This window comes from Copadichromis virginalis, linkage group LG10 (assembly GCF_057382275.1).
Source record: "Copadichromis virginalis isolate Kocher_CV1m ecotype Utaka linkage group LG10, C_Virginalis_male_GT1.1, whole genome shotgun sequence".
Classification (NCBI taxonomy): domain Eukaryota; kingdom Metazoa; phylum Chordata; class Actinopteri; order Cichliformes; family Cichlidae; genus Copadichromis; species Copadichromis virginalis.
The window spans coordinates 18,193,133-18,218,029 of NC_140627.1; the positions used below are offsets into that span (position 1 = coordinate 18,193,133).

A 24,897-nucleotide genomic window follows, 5' to 3' on the forward strand; every position below is an offset into this window, starting at 1 on the left:
TGATGAATCTTATTGATAGCTACTCAGACACATCTCGATGCCAATTTTAATCTAAGCTCTTTGGACGCTTGGCTTGTTTTATCAACACCTGCTTTATCAGTTCATAATCAGGCAGCATTATTCAGTGGAGATTTTCTATATTTATTGTGTGTAGGTGCGCAGTGTGTGATTTCAAGTGGGGGGATGAGTGCATTTTATGCTCGAATGTAACCTGAGAGAGGGCAGCAAAGAGCCATATGTTTGAACAGATTGATTTAACAGTTTCATGCTTTAATCAGAAGCTGTGTTGGATCGACTCAAAGACAAATCTGGTCCCCAGGACAACTGCAGCATCTGTTTGAAGAACACTGCTCTGACACAAGGTGCCTGATTAGCACAGATAAAGTCACCAGTCGCTTAATGAAGCACTTAACAGCATCCTTTGTAGATATTATTACCAATTCCAGTACGAACAAAAGTAACGCTGCACTGAGCATGTGCTGTTGGTCATATGGATTCTTTATTGTCATTTACAAAGATACAAAAGTCAGCTGACTCAGTTGTTTGCTGATCTTTCCTGGGATGTAGATGCTGTGTTGTGTGAATTCATTACTCTCTTACTCTCTCCTGATGTTACTCCAAACTTTTGAACACAGGGAACATGCGCACGTCATCAATGTGTTTAAATATACTCTCATGTGAGTCACTGTCAGTGGTGGGCCAGAAAATAAAAATGACACACGCTGAGGTGTTTCCTGGGTCTCGAGCGTTACATGAATCTGCCGCGTGAGTCATTATGCCGATGTCGACGAGGAAAAGCAGCACCAGTCTCCTTGTCCTCCCACTCTGTCTCTTGGAATGAGGCGAAGCTCTGAGCCGTGCTTCAGAAACACATTCCCTGCAACACAAGGCAGAGCACTATATAAAGATCATGGTTCATAATCAGTGTGCTTTAATAAGGGGTTTTATTGTCACCAAAGCTGCCAACAACATGTCAACTCACCAGCTGGGAGAGAAACTTGACAAAAAAAGCATGCAATCTCTGACTCAAAGTCTTGGATTCGATTACAACTTGCACACAGATTCAGTCTTCACACAGACGCTTCGAGCTGGAACGATCACTAAACTGACAGATGAAAAAAATCCTAGTGCCTAATTTTCAGCTCTTCAGTCAGCCTACATAAACCAATTATTAAAAAAAGAAAGAAATGGATGTTAACAAGAGCATGCATTTTAAGCAGTTCTTATTGGCATATGTGCACCTTTGCCATTTTCCAAAAGAAGTGTGATTTTAACCTTAGAAAGCATGTCGGGAAAAAAAAGAACTTGACAGATTGATTTCCACCATCTCAGTCCTGTAAACAGGAGGTGGAGTGGCTGCAGTGGGTGAAAAAAAGCCAATCGGACAGAGGTTTCTGAACTGCTGCTATTCTTGGCAGCACAGCGCATGAGTGTAATTCAGATAAAAAGCTGAATGCCCACCAATGTCCTTCCTCAGCAGAAGAGACCCAATGCATAAGGAGAAGTAGGCCAAACTTCTACAGTTCTGATCACATTCAACATATAATATAAATGTGACAAGATCTCCGAGTATGACCAGTGGTGATGAAGTCCTGCAATTCTTTGTAAAGAGACTGGCTGAATGATTAGTAAGATTTTCAATACTTGCTTATCAAGGTAGCACTGTGACATCTCTGCCCTCCCAAATTCACATCTAACTTGTAAGAGCCAAAACCAATCAACACTATTTATTTTTTTTTTTAAGTAAATCAAAGACAACCTCATTAAAAACAAATTTCAGCTACCAAACAAATGGAAGATTGTTCAGGTGGCTGCAGTAGACTCAGATCAGTTAGACAGAGAACATTAATATCAGGCTGCACTCTCTTTTGCCTGCAGAGCTGTCTTAATTCTTCCAAGTCATAGATTTAACAAGGTGCAAAAAACATTCCCTAGAAAATTTTGGTCCACCTTGACATGATGCTATCAGACAATTGTTGCAGATTGGTTGGTTCATAACTCTCCCATTCCATCACATCCCAAATATACTCTATTGGATTTAGATTTGGTGACTGATGAGGCCATTTAAGAACAGTCTACTCATTCGAATGTTCAAGAAACCAGCTGAGAGGATTGGAGCTTTGACATGACGTGTTATTCTGTAAAGTGTGCATGTTAGTCCCCATAGGGAAATAGTTCCTCTGCATTTAACCCATTCACCCAGTGAAGCAGTGGGCAGCCACCAGTGCAGCGCCCGGAGAGCAGTGTGTAGGGATGGTACCTTGGTCAGGGGTACCTCAGGGTAGCCGTTCAGTGGAGTTGAACCCCCGACCTTCCGATCATGGGGCCACCACTCTACCTACTGAGCTATCCCTGCCCCCTTCCTGCTGGAAGCAGCCATCAGAAGAACAATACACTGTGCTCATAAAGAGATCAGCAATGCTCAATAAGCAATGCTCAGTTGATACTAACAGCTCCAAAGTGTCCCAGGAAAATATCTCCCCACCAACACCAGCTTGAACCACTGAAAATATGCAGTGTGGATCCATACTTTCATATTTATGATACATTCTTACCCGGCCATCCGAATACTGCAGCAGAAATCAAGACTCACACCAGGCAATGCTTTTCTACATACCTTGGTTGTAACAAACCTTTACTTGAGATACTGTCGACTTCTTATCTGCTCAAAGCAGTCTGGCCATTCTCCTCTGATCTCCGGCATCAACAAAGCATTTTCACCCACACGTGAAATATCAAGTGATACTCAAAGCATTTCTTCTCCCTTTCAGACCATTCTCAGTAATCCCTAGGCTGTGTAGGAAAATCTCAGTAATCAGCAGTTACTGAAATACTCAGATCAGCCCCTTCTGGGACCAACAACCATGCCCCAAAGTCACCTAAATCACTTTTCTTTTCCTGTTCCTGATGTTTGCTCAGCAGTTTGTCTTGATCATGTCTACATCCCTATAAGCACTGAGCTGCTGCCATGTAATTGGTTGATCAGAGATTTGCATTATTGGACAGATAAACAGTTAAACCTAACAAAGTGTCTGTTGGATGTATATTTGATGATGCTGTAGCTAATAAAGTTAAACACTTAATGTGCTCTATATGCAACTATTGTACTCATATTCTAAGGTAGCGCAGATTTGTGATGGGACTCTCATTGTCATGTTAGATTCAGGTGCATAATAGTTTGCAATAACTTGAGAACAAGGCAAGAAAACAGTTAATTTTATTTATTAATATGTAAAAACAGACTTAAATGACCCAAATTTAATTAGAAATGACTGATCACAAAGTGAGCAAGAAAATACAAGGTAATTCTTACTGTATATTCTTGCTCTCTTTCTGGAACCATGCACAGTTACATCCCATTGAGTATTAGCAGAAATACTGGTGGTGACCAGTGGTAGCCCCCAGGCTCCCAGTAGATGCACCTATGGTTTCAATTTCAAAATCCTATCTTGCCTTGTTCTCAAGTTATTGCATTTGCAAGGTTTTCAGAAAACGACCGCTGACCTTCAGGCCAATGTCACTGAGATTTGAACACGTCCGAGATATAAAGCATAATGATTCATACTTTGTTCAAGAACTGTATTAATTGCTTAGGCTATTTATGATTTGACAAAAGCAGTCTGACAAGTGTCAACAAGCTTAAAAGAAAGCCCAGAGGTCATTTGCATATTAATACAACAGATGGAGAACATGTGACCTTAAATCACCTTGAGGATCAAAGTATTTCTAATACTTAAAAAAAGAAAAGAAAAAAGAAAAACATACATAAGAACACAAGAACTCACCTGCAGTCTGAGCCGGGTTGATTCCTATTCCATCTGCAAAGCAAACATTAAAATGAGAATGTAAACACAAAATGCAGAAAATACAAGAAAAAAACTGTTATCCAAAAGACAAGCAAAGAAATAAGAAATAAAATGTATTCAATAACTGCTTCATTTGTAATAACAGTTCACTCAGCAGCACAACTGATAGCAAAGAGATCTATCTGGAACAATGACAGACGAGCCATTTTTCTTTTGATAAATTTAAAACTTATCTTTGAACGTATCATCACTTCAGTCATTTTAACACAAACCTTATCTTTATGTTATCTGTCAACACAATATGTCCCCAAGAAAGTAATCTTCCTGTGATTTAAAATACAATTAAGTTCACTAGTCTAACCCTGTCAGAAGAAGAAAACGATAGTGTGGCTATAAGATCAATAACGTGTTGTGTAACTGGAGGAATCCAGCTGAAAATTTAGGCTCAGATTATTTCAGACATCCATCTGTTCGGTATGTGTTCTGCCTTTTAGAAAAGAATCTGTTGACCTAACAACTTATTGCATGCCCGAGAAAGTACTTGCAGAGGTTCAATATTTTACCAGAAAATGTATTTTATTGATACTTTTCATATCTTTTCTTGTCTTTGAGAGTTGGCTGAAATGACAGCAGCACAAACATTTATCCAAGCATGCATTTTACTTGTCCTACTCACACTCTGTGGACAAACTGCTCACTGTCAAAATAAATACAAAGGTAAGTGGCACAGAAACTTGTGCAACTGGTTTGTCATGAATACTTGAACATGAAAAGACATTAAAAATAGCTTAGTGTTGTACTTTTCTCGTTCATCCAGCAAATCTGTTTTCTGGAGTCAGGCTAATGGTTCTGAATTTGAAATCATACTTGTATGTAATTTTAAACTTTTTTCCTGTAGTTATAGAACCATGTTTGTAGCATGACTTCACTGAATTCGAGGAACTGATGTTGGATTTTAATGTGACCTAGTTTTCAAAAAAAAAAAGTTGAACGTTTTCTTTTCTTTCGTATTCTTCACACGTGGTTGCAGTGCTTTACTGACAGAAAGTGTAGTTGGTTTGTTTGAAAGAACTAACTGTGGAAACTGTTGACAAAGTGTGAAATAAATAAATAAATGAAATAAATGAAATGAAACGTTGTTTCTTAAGGTTGAAACAAGTTTAAACGTTCAAAAAAGATCTAAGAATAAATTAAGAAATAGTTTTCAGTAATCACTACTTGAATTACTAGTATGTTAATATTCAAATAAAATAAAAATGCGGGTGTTTTCTCTATTGGTGCAGGGGTTTATTTGATTGAACAGTTTCTCTGTGTATAATTGTGCAAAAAATAAAATCATTGTTTAAATAAAAAAGGCTGATTTTCATTTCACTTCTAATGACTTCTTGTTTTAATATAATTTATATATTTACTTACCTACTGAATGCTTGCCTATTTTGGTAAACTGAAGTGCTAAAAAAAATAATCACGTTTCACCTAAATATGGAAGTAAAAATAAAAATTTTTAATTGCACTAATTTACAACTTTGAACTCTATTTCTGTTTTATACACACACTAATTAGATGAATCCCCTCTAAGGTGAAGCTTTAGACTGATTTACTTTATACAGATCACACAAAGGGTCTTAACACAAACTGGGAGAAGCTATGCAAAACTTCTGCTAGTGGAGGATGCAGGATTCAGTGTTACTGAGTCCTGATGGCCTAAAACTGATATGCTTTAAAAGTACCAAGTAAAACGAAGATTAATTTAGCAATGAAAACCTCACAAAGTGGACTTAAATTCAACCTTTTTTATAAGGTGCTCGTGAAATTACAGACACCTCCCATTTACTGTCATAAGAAATACAGTCGGTGAAAAACTATTACAACAATGCAAAGTTTAGGAAATATTTTATACGGATCTGTCTTGGCTTAAAAATAGTCAAAATACTGACAGAACATTGTTTTTATTTATTGAATATATCTCAAATTATTTTTACTTAAACACTCAGCTACTTTATTAGTTACTCCTTACTGGTACCAGGTTGACGTTCAGTTTTATTTGCTGTGTTCTCCTGTTTTAAGCAAGAAGATTTATACACTGCTGTCACAAAAGGGAGGGTGTGATCAGCAACAATTACTCTGGTAAGCTGTGGCATTTAAACAATTTAAAGGGCCCAAAGCGTGCCAAGAAATTATGCCCCACACCATCACCACCACTAGCCTGAACCTTTGATATGAGGCAGGAAGCTTCAGTAATGTTTATACCAACTGCTGACTGCATCAATTTAACATTGCAGCAGAAATCCAAAATTGGAAGATCAGGTGTCATTCGTCCGTACAATTTTGTTGAGCTTGTGTGAACTGCTCAGCTTTTTTTTTCCACAGCTGGTAGGAGTAACACCCAGTGTTGTCTTCTGCTCCTCTTAAGGATCAACTTGTCACACTTTCAGAGATGCTCTTCTGCACATCTTGGTTCTAACTAGAGATGGACCGATCCGATATTACGTATCGGTATCGGTCCGATACTGACCTAAATTACTGGATCGGATATCGGAGAAAAATAAAAAAATGTAATCCGATCCATTAAATATCACGAAAGCACCTCACAAAACTTGCAACACGCCGTAACTCACCTCAGAACGTTAGCACGTCGGAGCAGTATGCATCACGTGATAGAGCGGCTGTGGCATGCGGGACCTGTCGGTGCTCTGGATAGCATTTGGAGCTTCGCTAGCAACCCGGCATTTCATCTCCGACAAAGTTATCCCCGAGAGAAGTAAAGCAAGTGTGTAAGTATGGAACGCCAGGACTGCCATAATGAATTAATTAAATACACCATTAAATAATTAATTAAATGTGGCAATAATTAATTAAAATTGGAATTAATTAATTAAATAAATAGTTATGACACATGTAATTAATTAATTATTGACACATTTAATTAATTATTTATGTATTTCACATTTTAATTAATTATTGACACATTTAATTAATTAATTATTGACACATTTAATTAATTATTTATGTATTTCACATTTTAATTAATTATTGACACATTTAATTAATTATTGACACATTTAATTAATTATTTAATGATATATTTATTTATTTCATTTTGGCAGTCCTGACGCCTGGCTCTCGTCATGAAATAATTTTATCTGTCAGCCTCACCCATCAAACTCAGGGGGCGGGGTTAACGCTGCCCATGCAGCTTCTCTAACATTTGATTGGTTGCCGTGCAAAGTAAGTCAAAACAGGTCGATCCTAGATAATCGATTGCTTGTGTAGACTTGGGGCAGCCAGTTATCCCAGAATGCAGATCAAATCACAGGCCGTTTTTCTGTCACCAGCTACACTTTTAACAGTGTTTTAGCCGCGAATGTCGCGCCGTATGTCTGGTCAGGTTGTCAACATAGAACATGTTTGCAAAAGTGCTCAGATGTTTTCAGAGATTTCACTAGCTCTGCTAACAGTTAGCATGCAGAGCGCACCGAGGGGGTACATTAACCGGTTTGTTTACATATTCCACTCTCCGTGTTCCACATGTTGCATTCGCAGATTCTCATTTTCACCGAACGATCGTCTCTTTCCGCCTGGTCTTGTGTCTCTGTGCTTCTGTAACATAAAGAACGAGCTGACATTTTTCTCACGAAACCAGCGATCAGCTCAACAGACCCTCAGTTTACCTGCATGCATCCTCCTCCTCATCTGTCAGCTGTTTAACACCTGCTGCTAATTCAAGAAACACGCCTAGTTACCTGGTGATAGTCACAGTTTAACTGCACAAGATAAGTAAATATAGTATTTTCCCCGAGCGCAGAGCTGCTGGAGCTTGTTTCCTTACAGAGCACTTTATAGGCGAACAGCTTCATCAGCGGCTGATGTCCAATCACCAGCACACAGCTTTCAAACCTCAGCTGAGTTTTAGCTCTCAGTGGTTAAACGCTGGACTTCATTCACTCAGGTTCTGTCTGTCGGGTCACGTTTACTTCGCTGTTTTATTTACAACTGAGCAAATCGGTTTGGCTGAGGTTAAAGTTACGTTTCATAACTGCATAGTTTCACAGACGTTTAATGAACCACTGGCACATGTGTTAGACTGAACTATCATCTAAATATCATCTGTTTTTTAATAGTTATTCAACTGTATTCTAAGCACCAGCTGTCTGTTAGAATGTGATTTTTTTTCTCTCTCTGTTGGCAGAGGTATAAAAATGCGCAGGAAAATCTGACGTGCATGGCGAACTTCACCGACGATATTTAGGGAGGAATAAACACACATCAAACATAAATGAACCATTTGCCTGTCTCCATAATTGAGAGCATTTTCTCTTCTTATGTCAACACTCTCTCTCTCTCTCTCTCTTTTTTTTTTTTTTTTTTTTTTGTTGCTTTTTCGGTCATGTTATGTTTACCTGTCAAAGGCTTGTTACAAACTATGAAACACATTGTGCAGACTTCTGGATGTTAGAAGAAAACGAATACTGCTCATGAATGAGACTAAAGGCAGGAAGGTGTCCTTTAAAACTAAACATGTTAATAGGACCTCCCTGTTTATATCATAGTTTATGATATAGCACGTGTATTTCAGTAATAGCCTGCTGAGGCCACTATACGTGCTGGCCTCATATCAAATGTGAAGGCAGACTGAGTCTATGTTTGACGTTTGTTTATATCTAATCTTCCTTTTCAAACATTTAAACAGCAGCGAGTCTGCAGCTGAGGGAATACAAATTCAAATTGTCGGAACAGGTTTGCTCGTTTCTTGGATTCATTTGGTGATTTATTAAATGTATAACTGTGTGGTGGGGCGTGGTCTGCGGTGCCGTGCAGGGAGGGCGGACGCACCTGCACGGCATCCTTAATCACGCCCGCCTAGTTAAAAACACGGGGACTGAGGGGTTTGGGGGTGTTGTGGTGTGGTGAGATGTAAATAAAGATGACTCTGAACGTTGCTCCGTGGTCCCGCCGTGTCTTATTCACGCCACATTGGTGCCGAAACCCAGGAGGCAGCACGGCGGGTCCATATCGGAGCTGGCCCAGAGGGTGGCCGAAATGGCGGCCGCCCAGCGGGAGCAGGCGGCGGAGGTGCGTCGCCAGCAGGAAGAGCTGCAGGACCAGTCCGAGCGGCACCTGGAAAGGATTGGGGAGCTGGCGGCGCTGCTCTGGGCCTGGGCGCCACCCCCACAGGTGTGTCCCGAGGACAGTGAAGCGGTGGAGGAGCCGCGTGAGGCACCTCAGCAGCCGGAGGTGGCAGACGAGGCGCGCGGGGATCTGCGCCTGCCGGAGGAGGGGGAACAGCCAGGTGAAGGGCTGCTCCTGCCGGGAGTGGTGGATGAGCCGCTCCAACCGGAGGCGGCAGACGAGGTGCGCGAGGGTCTGCGCCGGTTGGAGAAAGAGGAGCTGCACGAGGGGCTGCTCGAGCCGGGAGTGGCGGCGGAGGGAGCAGTAGTGACGGAGGAGTCGCGCTATGGGCTGCTCCAGCAGGGAGCGACAGCGGTGACGGAGGGGCCGCGCAAGGAGCTGGAGGTCCCAGTGCCAGGGGAGCTTGCTCGAGTGGAACTGGCGAGCGAGGCGGGCGCCACGCTTGAGATCGCCGTGCTCGCCAGACCGGCCTCACCACCACCAGAGGCCTGTACACGCCACACCTCTGCCCAGCCACCTGTGAGCTGGGGCTCACGCTTGTGCCGGCCGCGCCGGGTGCACCTGTCACGTGTCCGACTTCCGAACCAGCTTTGCCTGCGCCGCTGGATTCGCGGGCGGCCGCCTGAACTCGCACCTCCCCGTCGCTTGGCCGGGGCCTGGGGGTGCCAGCTGTCCGGGCTGATTCCCTCTCCCACTGACGGTGGGGGAGTAGGTTCGGCCGGATGGCTCCCCGGCCTCAATCGGGCGATGGGGGTATGTGGTGGGGCGTGGTCTGCGGTGCAGTGCAGGGAGGGCGGACGCACCTGCACGGCATCCTTAATCACGCCCGCCTAGTTAAAAACACGGGGACTGAGGGGTTTGGGGGTGTTGTGGTGTGGTGAGATGTAAATAAAGATGACTCTGAACGTTGCTCCGTGGTCCCGCCGTGTCTTATTCACGCCACAAACTGTTATTCTAATCTGCTGCTGAGTCTCTAACACTTTTCTTTATGCTGTATATTTTCACGTCTCTGGAATAGTTGGCAGTTAGTCAGCTGGGAAACTTTGTGTTAACTCATGGAGCTGAGGATATCGTGGATATGCTGACCTCGCTGCGTGGTGTACAGAGCGAGGTCAGCATGATTAATATTCACAATAAAAATATTAGCCGAACATCATGAAGTCTGTATGTGTTTCATAGTGTCGAACAACCTTTGTACAGTTAAAGCCAGCAGTTACTACATGACGGAAACACCAACGTTATCTCTTTTATGTGTTTATACACAGGTCACGCTGATTACTGAACAAAAACCCAAAGATCAGATGTTAAACAGATTTATTTGCTCTCTCTCCTCCTTAAACATGTTTTTAATGTTAGTTATAATTCAGAATTGGCGACTGAAACACGTAGGACACATAAGAACATCAGGAAATAAAACACCGATAAATATAACCTCAGTAAAAGAAGTCAGCGGGGGTTACTACAGCTGTGTACCGGGGCCTGCGCTTTGTCGGTGGGATTGCTTGCGAGGCGAGCGGGTCTATCCCACGCTTTGCCGTGAGACTGGGACGACATCTCCGAAATCATCGAAACACTTTTGCAAAGAGGCTGTATCTTGACAAACCGACCAGACACATGAAGATTAAACCACTACATTCTCGGCTAAAAAAATATTAAAACGGTATTTGGTAACACACAAACAGGGTTTTTCAAAGCTCAGTTCTGTTAGCTTCCACATGCCGGTTGTTGTGTGCTAGAAACAATGGCCACCAGGCCAAAGCAATGGTTTTGACTCGATCAGCGTTAACCCCGCCCCCTGAGTTTGATGGGTGAGGCTGACAGATAAAATTATTTCATGATGAGAGCCAGGCGTCAGGACTGCCAAAATGAAATAAATAAATATATCATTAAATAATTAATTAAATGTGTCAATAATTAATTAAATGTGTCAATAATTAATTAAAATGTGAAATACATAAATAATTAATTAAATGTGTCAATAATTAATTAATTAAATGTGTCAATAATTAATTAAAACGTGAAATACATAAATAATTAATTAAATGTGTCAATAATTAATTAATTACATATATCATAACTATTTATTTAATTAATTAATTCCAATTTTAATTAATTATTGCCACATTTAATTAATTATTTAATGGTGTATTTAATTAATTCATTATGGCAGTCCTGGCGTTCCATATGTAAGTCCATCTCTGAATGTTTGTAAAGCATTCCTGCGTTAAGCTTAACAAGCGACTGCCTCTCCTGCTGCTACTTCAATCATGAAACTGCTTAACGATCAGCTGATCGGCTTTTCTGTCGCGAGTCCGTGTCTCTAGTTTGCTTTTGGCCCACTTTGCACCAGAAAGAGGAAACCAGCGGCTGAACAACAGAAGCACGTTTAAGCTTGATCAGCTGTTGTTAGAATGTATTTAATATTACTTTCTACTCGAGGATCTTTTTCTACGTAGCTGACGGCTGGTAACTGTGCAGGGGCGGATCTAACAAAGTTTAGCCAGGGGGGCCGATAGGACATTAACAGGGAAAAGGGGGCACAAAGACATACTTTTCTTTCTTATTCTCATTTAAAATGTCAAGCTTTTAATAAATAATTATCTGACACCCAAAGTTTTAATTTGATGTAAAATGAATAGAAGTCAATTACTGTATATAGTAACTATTAAGTCTAATATATATACCCTAGTAAGCTATAGTACTTTTTCCTTTGGGAAGGTACCATCTGTGCAGTCTGCAATTTTGTTGAAGAAAGATGTTGAATCTATTTAATATTTCTTGAAAAATAATTGATTTCTGTGCATTTTTTTTCACACTGCATCAAATTAAGGTTGATTACGTCGATTAAGCATCATGAGGTGGAGCGTGAGGGGTGGTTCCCTATTTTTTATTTATTTATTTTTGTTGTTGCTGGGAGTTGGAACCCTATTAGTTAGGTTGCTTAATATTTATGCTAAGTACTCTTTAAAATACCAGAATAGGGAGGATGGTGTAGGTTTAAGTTTATTAGATTGATCAGTATTGCTGAACTATGAAATATTTTTTTTTTTGCATACAGGTATAACAGAATAGCTTTAGTGTAGTTGTTGTTTTAAACTTGAGTATGAACTTATACAAAATGCAGCAAGATATTTAAAAAACAGTTTTGTTGATTAAAAAACACTACATCGGATTCATATCGGTATCGGCAGATATCCAAATTTATGATATCGGTATCGGTATCGGACATAAAAAAGTGGTATCGTGCCATCTCTAGTTCTAACAAGAGATTATTTGAGTTACTTTTGGTTTCCTATCAGCTAGTAGAAATCTTTTTCACCCAGAGACACCCCGCACCCAAATTCTGATCCTTATTTTGAACTTCAGCAGGTCCAGTCTTGACCATGACCACATGTCTAAATGTATGTTTGATGAGATATTCCCATTACATTATGTTTGCTTGCTTTTGGTGATCAATATATCATTATATGTGACTTGACAGTACTTCAAGCATCAGCTTATTTCCAGACCCGCTGTGTAGTTCAAAGACCACAGCAAGCACGCCTTCACTTGGATGCATCTTCCACACATCCTTCCAGCTTTTTGTTGACTTCAAACCTGCCTGTCAAAACACTTGGCTTGTAAAAGCACGAGACTCTCTGTAACCATAAAATGGTTCCTAATAACTCGAGTTCACTTGGAACATCAAATAAATAAATAAATAAATAAAATTCTGTGTACTCACCATTTGTTATTATTGCACTGGTTGCTGACGGCACTTTAAACTGGAAGAGAAATTGAAGCAGATACCAATGTTAACATTAAAAGTGAATTTCTCAACAGAAGTTAGCATTTGACATTTCAGCAGCACTAATCCATTCTAGTTAAATAATCAGGGACATGTTGCTCCCATATTTCACTTGGCCTGAAGACAAAGTGTGAAACTAAAACTACCATGAAAGACAGCTTCATCTACTGAGTCAGCGTGCTGCCGTTCTCTGACTTTATTGGGTAACAATTTCAAAATAGAAGCGAGAGCTACTACACGATGTCTTCACTACCATAGTGAGTAAAACAAGCAAAAATGAAAAACTCTTTTGTTTTTGTCCTTTGTCTCCCAACTTTCACGCTTGTCAGACACACAAGTGTTTTGCGGTTTCACACAAAAATGCACCTGAGCACACGCACACATTCAAATAAACACTTTAGAGAGGGCCTGTGGGAAAGATAGCCACGCTTGAATTTCTGGATGAAAATCACTCAGCACGGTTACAATACATGTCCTACTTCAGTGTTCGGCAGAAGAGGATGTGGGCTGGTGGGGATTTGCTGCAAACGGGTGGAGGAAGCAGTCTGTCTCCAGGGAGATAAGGTTAGCAAAGTGCTGCTCACCAAACTACTGGCTTGTGTAGCACAAGCAGCACACATGAAACAGTTTGATCAGAGACAAATGGGAGGTGATGAGCTTTGTTTTTGTGGCAGAAAGAAAAAAAAAAACTCCTAAAGGATTAAATATAGCATATAAATGAGTTTGAACCACCCGCCTGGTTGGTTGGTTTATGATAAAATATTTAACATTATATCTGAAAGAAAATAAAATCATTTTATTCTGCCAGTTGAACCATAATAAAGAAAATGTAAAATATAAAGCTACTAACACAAAAGCAAAATCTGTGTTGATGAATAAATAAATGTAAGTGAACAAGGCAGCAATATGAAGCCACTCCAGGAAACTACTCCCATGGCTAAGTAATTCAAAGGCTAACTTTTGTGGGAAATCAATGGTGAAATCTTTGTCGTTCTACTTAACCATAACTGTATTCTCCTCACAGTCAATTAACTTCTAGCAGCACGTATGTTCATTGCATGCAAATTTGGGGATCACAATGTGAAAATTATGTTTCATTAGTTTCCTGGTTTGTAACAGAATAAGATTAATACCCTGTCAACACACTGAAAAGGAGCACATCTGCAGCCGCAGCTTTACTCATTCATTAGGATGATTTAAGCCGCAGTACTGCTGCGTGTTTATGCACAGAAAAGGGAAGAAAATACACTTCAAAGGCTAAAGAGAGGCTTTCGGTGACAGCAGATGGCTCTATTGATTAAAATATAAGTGAACCCGTTGTGTCAGACTGAAAAACGTGGCTGAAAAACACATCCAGTGCCTGAAACACTTACTGCAACAAGACTTCATTTTAGTCTATTAAAAGGTACAATTGTTTATACTAGAATTTTGTAACTATAAATAGATAAATGTTGAATAAATGTTGCAAGGGTATGTCACAGTCAAAACCATCAAATATAAAACTGTTTTTAAATTAGCTGACATATATTTTCACATGTACCATAGATCTGTATTAAGCTGAACAGCATTACTGCGCAATGCAATTATTCCACCGTAGTCTTGCACAAAGAACAAGGAGAAACAGCTTACCTCCTCAGCTGCAAACTTCAAAACCGCTGTGAATGGTGTGCTCTCTGGGACACTTAGTCTGCAACAGACATATTAAATGGGATTTTAAAAATGCTCTAAAATAACATTTTTATTTTATAAAATGCCTACTATTTTACAGTCTTGTGAAGAAGAAGGTTTACACAGATCTATTAGAGGTGGGAATCACCATACATCCCACGATACGATATTATCACAATACTTAACGCACGATACAATATTATTGCAATTTTTAAAAATATTTTGCGATATTCAGATTCTGTACATAAAGGTAAACTTTGATATTAGATAAAATGAATATTGATAAAGTCTCCCACTCAGTCTTTCTCTCATTTCAGTCAGTTATATTGGTGACAAACTGAACGGTTTGTATTACAGTCTAGTCCAACTTAACTGAATGCAACCATCTGGTACAACTATAGCTATTCTGAACTAAGCAATTTATGAAAACTATGCAGGCCCTTCAGCAACTGAAGAATTTGAAATTAAATTAAAACAAAATATAATTTTACATTAAATAAAAAAAGTTTTAAACTTAATTAAAATAAAACATGTCTTAAATTAAAATAAGTAAACTGTCATGTTTATTGCTGCCAAAAAAAAAGTTAAAACACATTTGGACAGTGAAGGAATGTCAGGATTCTTGCTCAGAAAAAGGATCAACATGCTCTGAAGTCAGAGCACAAAAACCTTTTTTGTAACAAAATATCGATTTCTGCTGTCCCTGTCCGGTTGTTCAGTCTGACGTCACTAGCCGTGTCTGGGTCTAAACTCCACTGCAGGTCCATATATCAAATGATCACTATGGCATTACTGAGAGTTGAAAAACTGTCTAAAGTCTTTCATCTTTAATAAAATGATCAGCGTTCTGCTCTACCAGGTGTAACAATTGAGTTTAACACCCAGGCATCCATGAAAACGGAATTTATGACATTTAACGGAGTTAGAAGTTAGCAGGAAGTTAGCTCGCTAGCTTCTATCTAAATACAATATAGCATGTCCTGACTGCGGGGTTTTGGAAACAAATTAAAACGTACAGCTCTGTTATCACTTCCAGCATAAATGAAGACAGAAAACTAAACAGCAGTGACGTTTGTAGGGTTACTGAAGTTGGGCTAGCTGGTATATAATGATGTGCTACGTGACTGCTAGCGACACAGCTATGTTAGCATAATATAAACAAGCTAACTGTTTTTCCACTCGATAAAAGTTAGCGTGAGTGTTCTCGGTGGTCAGGAACAAATGTAATCGCATGGCAGGATGCTGTAAAAGGACCAAACTTCAGCCAGGAGAACAACTGAGATAATCCATCCACAATACGAGGTTAGTCATTCATATACTGCTGCATGGGCTGGGCTGTAGTTACATCCTAAGGTTTTAAAAACTGAGCTTAAATAAATGATTAGCGGTAATAAAAGCAGAGGGAGGTCAACAGTGATCACTGACTGTTTTAGGAGCTTTTTGAGATCAAATAGAAGAAAATACATAACATTAAACATGTTAACAACACAAAAGCCATATTAAACGCAGACTACTTTAGACCCGGAAGTAGGATTCGTCGCGTCATCACTGAACAACCGGGTATCGATACATTATTAGCAAACAAAATATCACGATACTACACAGTATCGTTTTTTTCCCCCACCCCTAAGATCTATGTAGTCTTGTGAAGAACTAACTACATCCTTACTGCTAGCATAGGAATTAAGAGGGTAAAGAGCAACCAAGTGCTACAAATCAAAACTTATCAAATGTGAGCAGCTCTATAAAAGCACAAGGTGTGTGCTACCACAATCTTCCCAGGAGTGGACATCCCCACAAACTCAGACCATGCGAAGCTCAGAGAACTTGCCAAAAATATAAGAGCAACATCTAAGACTCTACAGGCCTAAACTAACATGTTAAATGTTAACATTCCTGACAATATGGTGGAAAAAATACAAAACGAGTACACAAAAAGTAACTGACTTGGGTTGCCAGGACAGAGGCTCTTCTCTCTAGAAAGAACATGGCAGCGAAGGTTTGCAAAGCGGTATCTGAACATACCACAAACCTTCTGGAACAATGTCCTTTAGTTAAGACCAAAGTGGAGATGTTGCCCATAATGCACAGCACCACGTTAGGCAAACACCAAACACAGCATTTCAGCACAAACACCTCATACCAACTGAGTACAGAGGTGGTTTGCAGACACTGGACCTGGACACCTTGCAGTCATTGAACCAACCGTATTTTGTAAAACTAGTTTGTAAAAATATTCTAGACTCAATTGTGAGGCCAATTGTCTGACATCTAAAGCTCGGCTCAACTTGGGTCATGCATCAGGAGAATGATCCCAAGAACAGCAGCAAATCTACAACACAAAGGCTAAAAAGAAAAGAATACACGAGTTGCACTGGCCCAGTTAAAGTTCACACCTCAACATACTGGCCAGGGCCAGTCCTTAAGGGTGCATAAACAGTTACACATACAACACTGTCAGATGGATGCTTCTCAAATGAATTCTGCAGAGCAGTGCTCAGTGGGGACCAGAGATCTCCCAAGGGCAACCCAAAAACCACCAGACTCTTTAAACAGATGTGAGAGTTTTTTTTAAATAAATAAAAAATATTTAAAAAAAAAATCAAGGCCAGAAATGCAATTGCCAAGTAAGGTGATGCAGTGGAGATGAGCTCTAGGAGGGTGAAAATCAATTGATGTACTCAGCACTGCAGTAAAAAGAGAAAGAAGCTAAGCTTAAGCTGAATCTTCAGCCTATTTGTGAGAGTGAAAACCTGGGAGATTATAAAGATGACCTTGTGTTAACTGAGAGCCAGTGGTAACCTTTTTTGAATGTCTGACAGGGCTAATGCGATACCTCATTATCATCACCATCCCTCTGCTCAAGCCATAACATTATTAGCTCCAGCAAGGTTTTCTCTGACCTCATTAAAGAAAAGACGCTCTGTCAACATGTTAAAGTAACAACAGTCTCCAGTATTTTACATCTAATTATTTGAACCTACTCATTTGAACCTTTGTTGGAAATTATGACCATGCATTATGTGACAAAAATACCATGAAAACAAAACACTCTGCAACTGCATCTTGTTTACACCTCAATTCTACAAAGGGCACATCTCTTGAAAACCTTGTGTGAAACCTTAAAATAAGACATTTGGGATTTTTTTTATTCTTAGCCTCACTATTTGTATATTTTTTCACTAGATTGACCATCAAAGAAAATTCAACTTATATATTAATCAACTTTTTGCAGCTTAATACTAGGGTTTAGCTGGGTTTCCAACCAGAAAGGACAATCTTTAATTGACATAAATTCTAATCTTGCTTTCAAACTTTGCTTTGTAATAATATAGTTAAAATATAGGGATGTCATTTGGTGCTGCTTAAAAAATGATTGTCATAGAACATGATTTTAAGATTTAAGATGTTTGGATTGTATATGTTTTTTAAGAAGTTAGCACACATTGTTTTGCTACTAACGTCAAATTAGTCCATAAAAGGTCAAAAGCTCAACAATTTAAGTGCTTTGAGACAATGTGATAGCAGGAATGTTACGCCCATACACACAAAACCAGATGACATAATCCAGTATGTAAAAAACAAAGCCATTATACTTTTTGTTAATCTAAAAGGGAGAAAACAGTGAGACATCATTTATGTAAGGTGGCACACACTGCTTAAATTAACTACATGTTGACCAATCATGGCTTACATTTTAGTTACTTTTAGTTAAATAAAGAAAATGTAAAAATTTTTATTCATGTAGAAAAAAATGGTTTTATTTAGGGGTTAAAGTGAGATTCGACAGGGGGAGTGCAGCATGGGGATAAGAATGACTTAGAATTAAGTCACATAATGATTTGTTTGTGAGCTCCAGTAGATTTTTCTTTGTGTATACACTTTGATCAAATGACCTGTGCTGCTACTCTATGTTCTGCTCTAGTTATATGGCTGATTGCTAACTCCTAGACACAAAGCTAATAGGTAATAGGTAAAATCCAGCAAGTGAATCCCCTTAAATATGAATTGATGTTTGCTACCCTTGATGTAACCTAGTAACAGTACTCAGGAAGCAACCAGCCCAACACATTGCATCATTCTAAATTCTATCTCAATATTGCACAATAATCAGTTTACCCTGCACTAAACTGCCTGGTATTTTATGCAACCTTTGAATAACATAAATTTAATACACTTTTTTAGTTTTGCAAGCTATTTCATGAAAGCATTGATTCAGAAAAACATTATTTATATCTTCAATATCTCATTTCAAAAATTATTAGAAATAAATTACATGTAAGATTTAAATTTCCAGTTTATAAAATTTCCCCTGTTAAGCGGTGCTTACCTTTAAAAATAAAATGTTCTAATTTAAAAATAATCTAATTACCGGTACTCATTAGATCAAGGTGCTACAAAGCTATTCAGCTCCACTTTATTCCCTTGTTTCATTCATGGGAATACATTCATAATAAGCTATTTAATAATCTATTTAAATAAGACCTGAACAAGATTTTTTCTGGTCTTTTAGTGTTCATTCTACCACTTTATATTGCACTAAAAAAAAAAAACCCAAACAAACAAAGATGACACAAATCAGCTGCAGAAATGGCAAAAATGGATTCAACTATGATTTCTGCATAAAATCCATGAAGGATTTCAGGTAATTTGTCAGAAACCTGAAGTTCAAGCAGAAATGGAAATGGATCTGTTTAATATGCCAAAGTGTTGCTCAAACAGAAGAACCAGAGTATTAGAAAAAAATATTGAAAACCTAGATTTGAATACTTTGTTCAAGAATACCACTTAAAATGTTAAACTCTGTATCAAAAGCTATTGAATATTCAACAATATCATCAAATTATGAAACTTATACTAATAATACTATAAAAAAATAGATTCACTAAACTTACTTTTTCTAGATTAAAAAAAGACTTTCTCATACTCTGAATTAGCATTCTATTTTTTTTTTAAACATGCCTGTGCTTGACTATGACAAAGACTTGGATTATAAAAAGCACACTGTGCCTTTAAGCAATGCAAAGTCAAACACCACAGCCATAACAGTCTGTCTGAGGGCTTAATGTTAAAAGGTCTGCTTTACATTTACCCTTGGCTGCTATGATTCCTGTTTCTGCTCGTCCTGTCCATGTTCTGATGTCTTTTTATCCTGCATATAGCAGGGACATCAATGCCATTTTAAAATGTGGGGCCCCAAACAGCCAACTTTTATTCAGTCTTTATTCATTCAGATCATTTTTAAAACTATAGACTCATTGTAAATACTGGAAAACCAGAAACCTTTCTGTCATTTAATCATTTATCTATTACTTTACTACTTTGATGTAGTACGAATGGCGGTCATTAATAGGAAACGCTGTAAAACTTATAGAAATACAGTTAAAAGTTTAAAATCAATTTAATAATATTTTTATGACTCTGGCTGTTTGTCAGGATTCACATATATTATACAAATTACTTTAATGAGTGCCATTTCCATTGATCACGACGTAAAGATGGTCAGGTTAATTCATAACAGACCTCATAAAATGCTGTGAAGCCACACTACAGAAAACGGAAGCCGACTGTGATTACAGTGTCAGCATCGGCACTAGCAGATGTTCACTCATTGCCCACGTGTTACGTTGCTTAATAAAAAACTACAAACACAAAATATCTGCAGTAGCCGTGAAATGTTAACTAAACGTTAAATAAAGTCGAAAATGTAGCTGGCTGACATATTAAAGCGATGACTGCTGAGTTGTCAGTGTACTCACACTTTGTATGGTAGCCGGGGGTCCGACGTCAGGGTGATTTTAAACGTTACTTTAGACCTAATGAAGAACACACCATTACTGTTGTTAACAGACGGATACACGTGAATGCATGTGAAATATGTCCATGTCAAAATTTCACGAAAGTCCAAAAACTCACATCTTTATGGGCGAGGCGACTCCGCTTGATATCTGTTTATACAAACCCGGAAGTCAGAAGGACCCTCACGTACACGTCATCCATCTGGTGCCAAGTTTGAGAAGTAAATGTACCTATTTTAAAGTTTAATAGTTAGGTAAGTTTTTTTTCATAAATGACTAAATTTTTTCAGTTAAATTGCGTATTATTATTAAAACATAATCCATTTTATGTCCTATTAACGGACAGGCATTCATAGCAAATAGCTAACGTTTACCGTAAAGGCTGTAAACAAGACGCAGTTACTTCTGTGAGGCGCACTGACATCTTTCAGCACTGTTGTTCAACTCAATCCAGGTTCTTGACGTTAAACAAACATAACCCTCATTCAGATTGGAAATTTTCTACTTGACATGATGTTGTTGGGAAGAATTTAAGAATTAAAAAGAAAATTATTAAATCCAGATTTCCTTCACGTTTGTTTTAATGGCAGCCAGTAGAACCTACAGGTAGCTCAGTGTTCTGACTGATGCTGTGTATCTATATTGCAGTATGTTGTATATTTTCAGTCACTGTAAGACAGGATGATGAGACACCAGCCTAAGCCCAACCTGGACACAGATAAATCGACACCAACCACCAGGAACATGCCAGTGGTGCTTCTTTCTGTGAAAATAGATAGGGGGAGATATAGTAGATAGAGAGTTAATCAATAGACCTTTAATTTTAATTAGTTTGTTGCATGTATATAATTTAACATTTACAGATATCTGAGGTTTGTCATACTCTGTACACCTTCCCACTGTGCTTTGGGGATTTTCTCCCCCTAATTTTAACAATTTGATATATAGCTTTGGTGGATTAGAAAAAAGCTTTCCAAACTATGAACAGTCTGTACCAGTTAGAACGACCATCTCCCACAGAAAACACTGTTGCTCAATTGTTTCATATGTAGTCCTGCCCTTTCTTCTGTTACTTATCTGCACCACTGTCATAATGCCCGCCTAGTGGTTGGTTTGGCAGAGCCTCAAACAAAGAAAACGGCTTCATGTCCCGATGCAGCCAGCTGCCAGAAAGCCAGAGCTGCTTTCACTAAATCTGTCTCTAAAGTGTAAAAGCTATGAGCAAAGCACAGGAACTGTTTGGCTGTAAGAGTGAATCTAAGAATCTTCATGCATTCCAGCAGAACCTCTGGATTGCTTTTATTTTTCATGAAAATGTCCCCACTACAATGGCAAAATCTCAACATATGTTTTGTGTTAGAACAACTAACACAATGTATGGTAAATGTGGCTTACACCTTATTTCCTACTTCTTTTTGTGACATTAAAATACAGCCCGATAATACTTTTGAATTTTATTCCCAATAATATAAGAGTTTCTATTGTCAAATAACATACAAATATAAAATAGTAGCACATAGCACTTTTGGACTAATGTAAACCAGCTTTCGTCTTAAGTCACTTTCCGACCTGTTGCTCTGAATTAGTAAAGTTCCTAATGAGTCTAACAAAATAAATCCACATTCAAAGACTACAATTACAGCTGATTTTACATGCAAAATATGCTAAAAGAAAGGTAGAAGTGACTTAACGTGTCTTCAGTGTGGTTAAAGCAAAAGGTGGTTGTTAGCAGTAAATAACCTTTTCTTTTCTTTTCTTAGCCTCTTTCCTGGCACTACTGATACAGTAGTAAGAAAAAGTAGGTGATACACTGTAAGCAGTGAAATGATAACCAGCAAAAAAGATGGTAACAGACTCAATGACTCAGCGTTCCAGTGCAGACACTCAGGCAAACACCTCTGGGATTCAGTGACGAGATTTTCACAGGAAAATGTAGGGAAAAAAAGAAGTTTACTAAAAAGAAAAAACCTCACAAAGGATTAAAACTTTCATAGTAATGTATCATGGAATATAGAGGAGTGTGGCATGTGAGGAAATGAGAAACGACACAAGGATACCCGAAAAGGAAAACCCCACATAAAGCACGAGTTGCCAAAATAGCTTCAGAGCTCCTTGGCATTGATTTGTACAAGTCTATGCTGGAGGGAAAAACACAATTCTTCCAAATGATCTTCCTTAACTTGGTGTTTTAATAATGCAGAGCTGTGCCTACCCATATGGAAAAGAAATAGTAAAAACATACAGTGGGGCAAAAAAGTATTTAGTCAGCCACCGATTGTGCAAGTTCCCCCACTTAAAATGATGACAGAGGTCAGTAATTTGCACCAGAGGTACACTTCAACTGTGAGAGACAGAATGTGAAAAAAAAATCCATGAATCCACATGGTAGGATTTGTAAAGAATTTATTCGTAAATTAGGGTGGAAAATAAGTATTTGGTCACCTCAAACAAGGAAAATCTCTGGCTCTCACAGACCTGTAACGTCCTCTGTAAGAAGCTTTTCTGTCCCCCACTCGTTACCTGTATGAATGGCACCTGTTTGAACTCATCATCTGTATAAAAGACACCTGTCCACAGCCTCAAACAGTCAGACTCCAAACTCCGCCATGGCCAAGACCAAAGAGCTTTCGAAGGACACCAGGAAAAGTATTGTAGACCTGCACCAGACTGGGAAGAGTGAATCTACAATAGGCAAGCAGCTTGGTGTGAAAAAAATCAACTGTGGGAGCAATCATCAGAAAATGGAAGACATACAAGACCACTGATAATCTCCCTCGATCTGGGGCTCCACGCAAGATCTCATCCCGTGGGGTCAAAATGATCATGAGAACTGTGAGCAAAGATCCCAGAACCACACGGGGGGACCTGGTGAATGACCTGCAGAGAGCTGGGACCAAAGTAACAAAGGTCACCATCAGTAACACACTACAACGGCAGGGAATCAAATCCCACAGTGCCAGACGTGTTCCGCTGCTGAAGCCAGTGCATGTCCAGACCCATCTGAAGTTTGCCAGAGAGCACATGGATGATACAGCAGAGGATTGGGAGAATGTCATGTGGTCAGATGAAACCAAAGTAGAACTTTTTGGTATAAACTCAACTCGTCGTGTTTGGAGGAAGAAGAATACAGAGTTGCATCCCAAGAACACCATACCTACTGTGAAGCATGGGGGTGGAAACATCATGCTATGGGGCTGTTTTTCTGCCAAGGGGACAGGACGACTGATCCGTGTTAAGGACAGAATGAATGGGGCCATGTATCGTGAGATTTTGAGCCAAAACCTCCTTCCATCAGTGAGAACTTTGAAGATGAAACGAGGCTGGGTCTTCCAACATGACAATGATCCAAAACACACCACCCGGGCAACAAAGGAGTGGCTCCGTAAGAAGCATTTGAAAGTCCTGGAGTGGCCTAGCCAGTCTCCAGACCTCAACCCCATAGCAAAACATCACTGCTCTCGAGAAGATCTGCATGGAGGAATGGGCCAAAATACCAGCTACTGTGTGTGCAAACCTGGTAAAGACCTATAGTAAACGTTTGACCTCTGTTATTGCCAACAAAGGTTATGTTACAAAGTATTGAGTTGTATTTTTGTTATTGACCAAATACTTATTTTCCACCCTGATTTACGAATAAATTCTTTACAAATCCTACCATGTGGATTCATGGATTTTTTTTTTTTTTTTTTTTTTTTTTTTTCACATTCTGTCTCTCACAGTTGAAGTGTACCTCTGGTGCAAATTACTGACCTCTGTCATCATTTTAAGTGGGGGAACTTGCACAATCGGTGGCTGACTAAATACTTTTTTGCCCCACTGTATATGATTTACTCATGAAAGTGGCCACTTTCATGAGTAAATCAAATCATATAAGGCTTACATGATTTACTCTTGAAAGTGGCCATTTTCTCATTACTTTCATATATTTTTTTAGAGAGTATACAAAACATACAAGTTTCATTATATAATTTTTCAAGGGATCTTATATGTGTTTTCACTCTTGTATGCTTTTCATACAAGTTTCATACAAGACAGATAAAAACTTTATAAGATTTATATATATCTTTTCCATATGGGTAGTATGTTAATCTTCCATCTCCCATAGGCTTGTAAATTGGTTGAGATCCAGTGACTGTGAAGAACACAGACTATAATTCTGTGTTTTTCAAAAATTTCAGTGATCTCTTGTGATGGTGGCATTGTCATTGTGGAAGAGACCACTACTATCAGCACTGAAGTATGTCATCATAGAATAGAAATGGACACTCAGAACAACTCTGTATTGATTTGCAGTGAACCTTCCCTCAATGAGGCCAAAGATGATTATACAATAAGAGCAAAATGGCACTCAGAGCATACTGGTCACTTAAGTTCAAGTTTTTTTGCAGAATCTTTTGTGCAGGACATTTGTACTGATGACGTATAATAAATATACACTGAATGCAGTTTTCAGTAATTGACAGCCCCCCCAAAAAGAGACAGAGACTTAATTCAGCATATTCAGGGAAGTTTTAATGAACTAGTCACATTGAAGTTCCTGTCTTGAGCTCATTCTCTTTGATCATAAATAGAAATGTATAATGAATGAGTTCCATACAGAAAGACACATTTCATGGAGTGCCTCTGTCAATGTGGCAAAGAGGAAATATTGCTTTGAAGAACATGACAGTTGCCCATCATCTTCTTCTTGCAGAAAGTCTGAGGGTGT

General features: G+C 38.9%; 1 protein-coding gene across 1 annotated transcript; it reads right to left on the reverse strand.

The window, feature by feature from the left end:
- Positions 1–477: 477 nt before the first annotated feature.
- On the reverse strand, positions 478–20,389 carry ufm1 (ubiquitin-fold modifier 1). Its single transcript, XM_085470376.1, has 6 exons — positions 20,308–20,389; positions 20,151–20,207; positions 14,353–14,410; positions 12,661–12,700; positions 3,786–3,818; positions 478–877 (listed from the first exon to the last, which is right to left on the reverse strand). Coding segments are annotated over exons 1-6 (294 nt in total). The 5' UTR covers positions 20,310–20,389; the 3' UTR covers positions 478–773.
- Between the last annotated feature and the right edge of the window lie 4,508 nt (positions 20,390–24,897).

What these genes read in the sequence shown, in the direction of transcription:
- ufm1 (XM_085470376.1), bottom strand. An exon ending in CCCCGGCTACCATACAAAGT is followed by an intron (nt 14,411 to 20,150) that starts GTGAGTACACTG and finishes TGTCTGTTGCAG; the next exon opens with ACTAAGTGTCCCAGAGAGCA. An exon ending in CAACCCGGCTCAGACTGCAG is followed by an intron (nt 878 to 3,785) that starts GTGAGTTCTTGT and finishes CTTGTGTTGCAG; the next exon opens with GGAATGTGTTTCTGAAGCAC.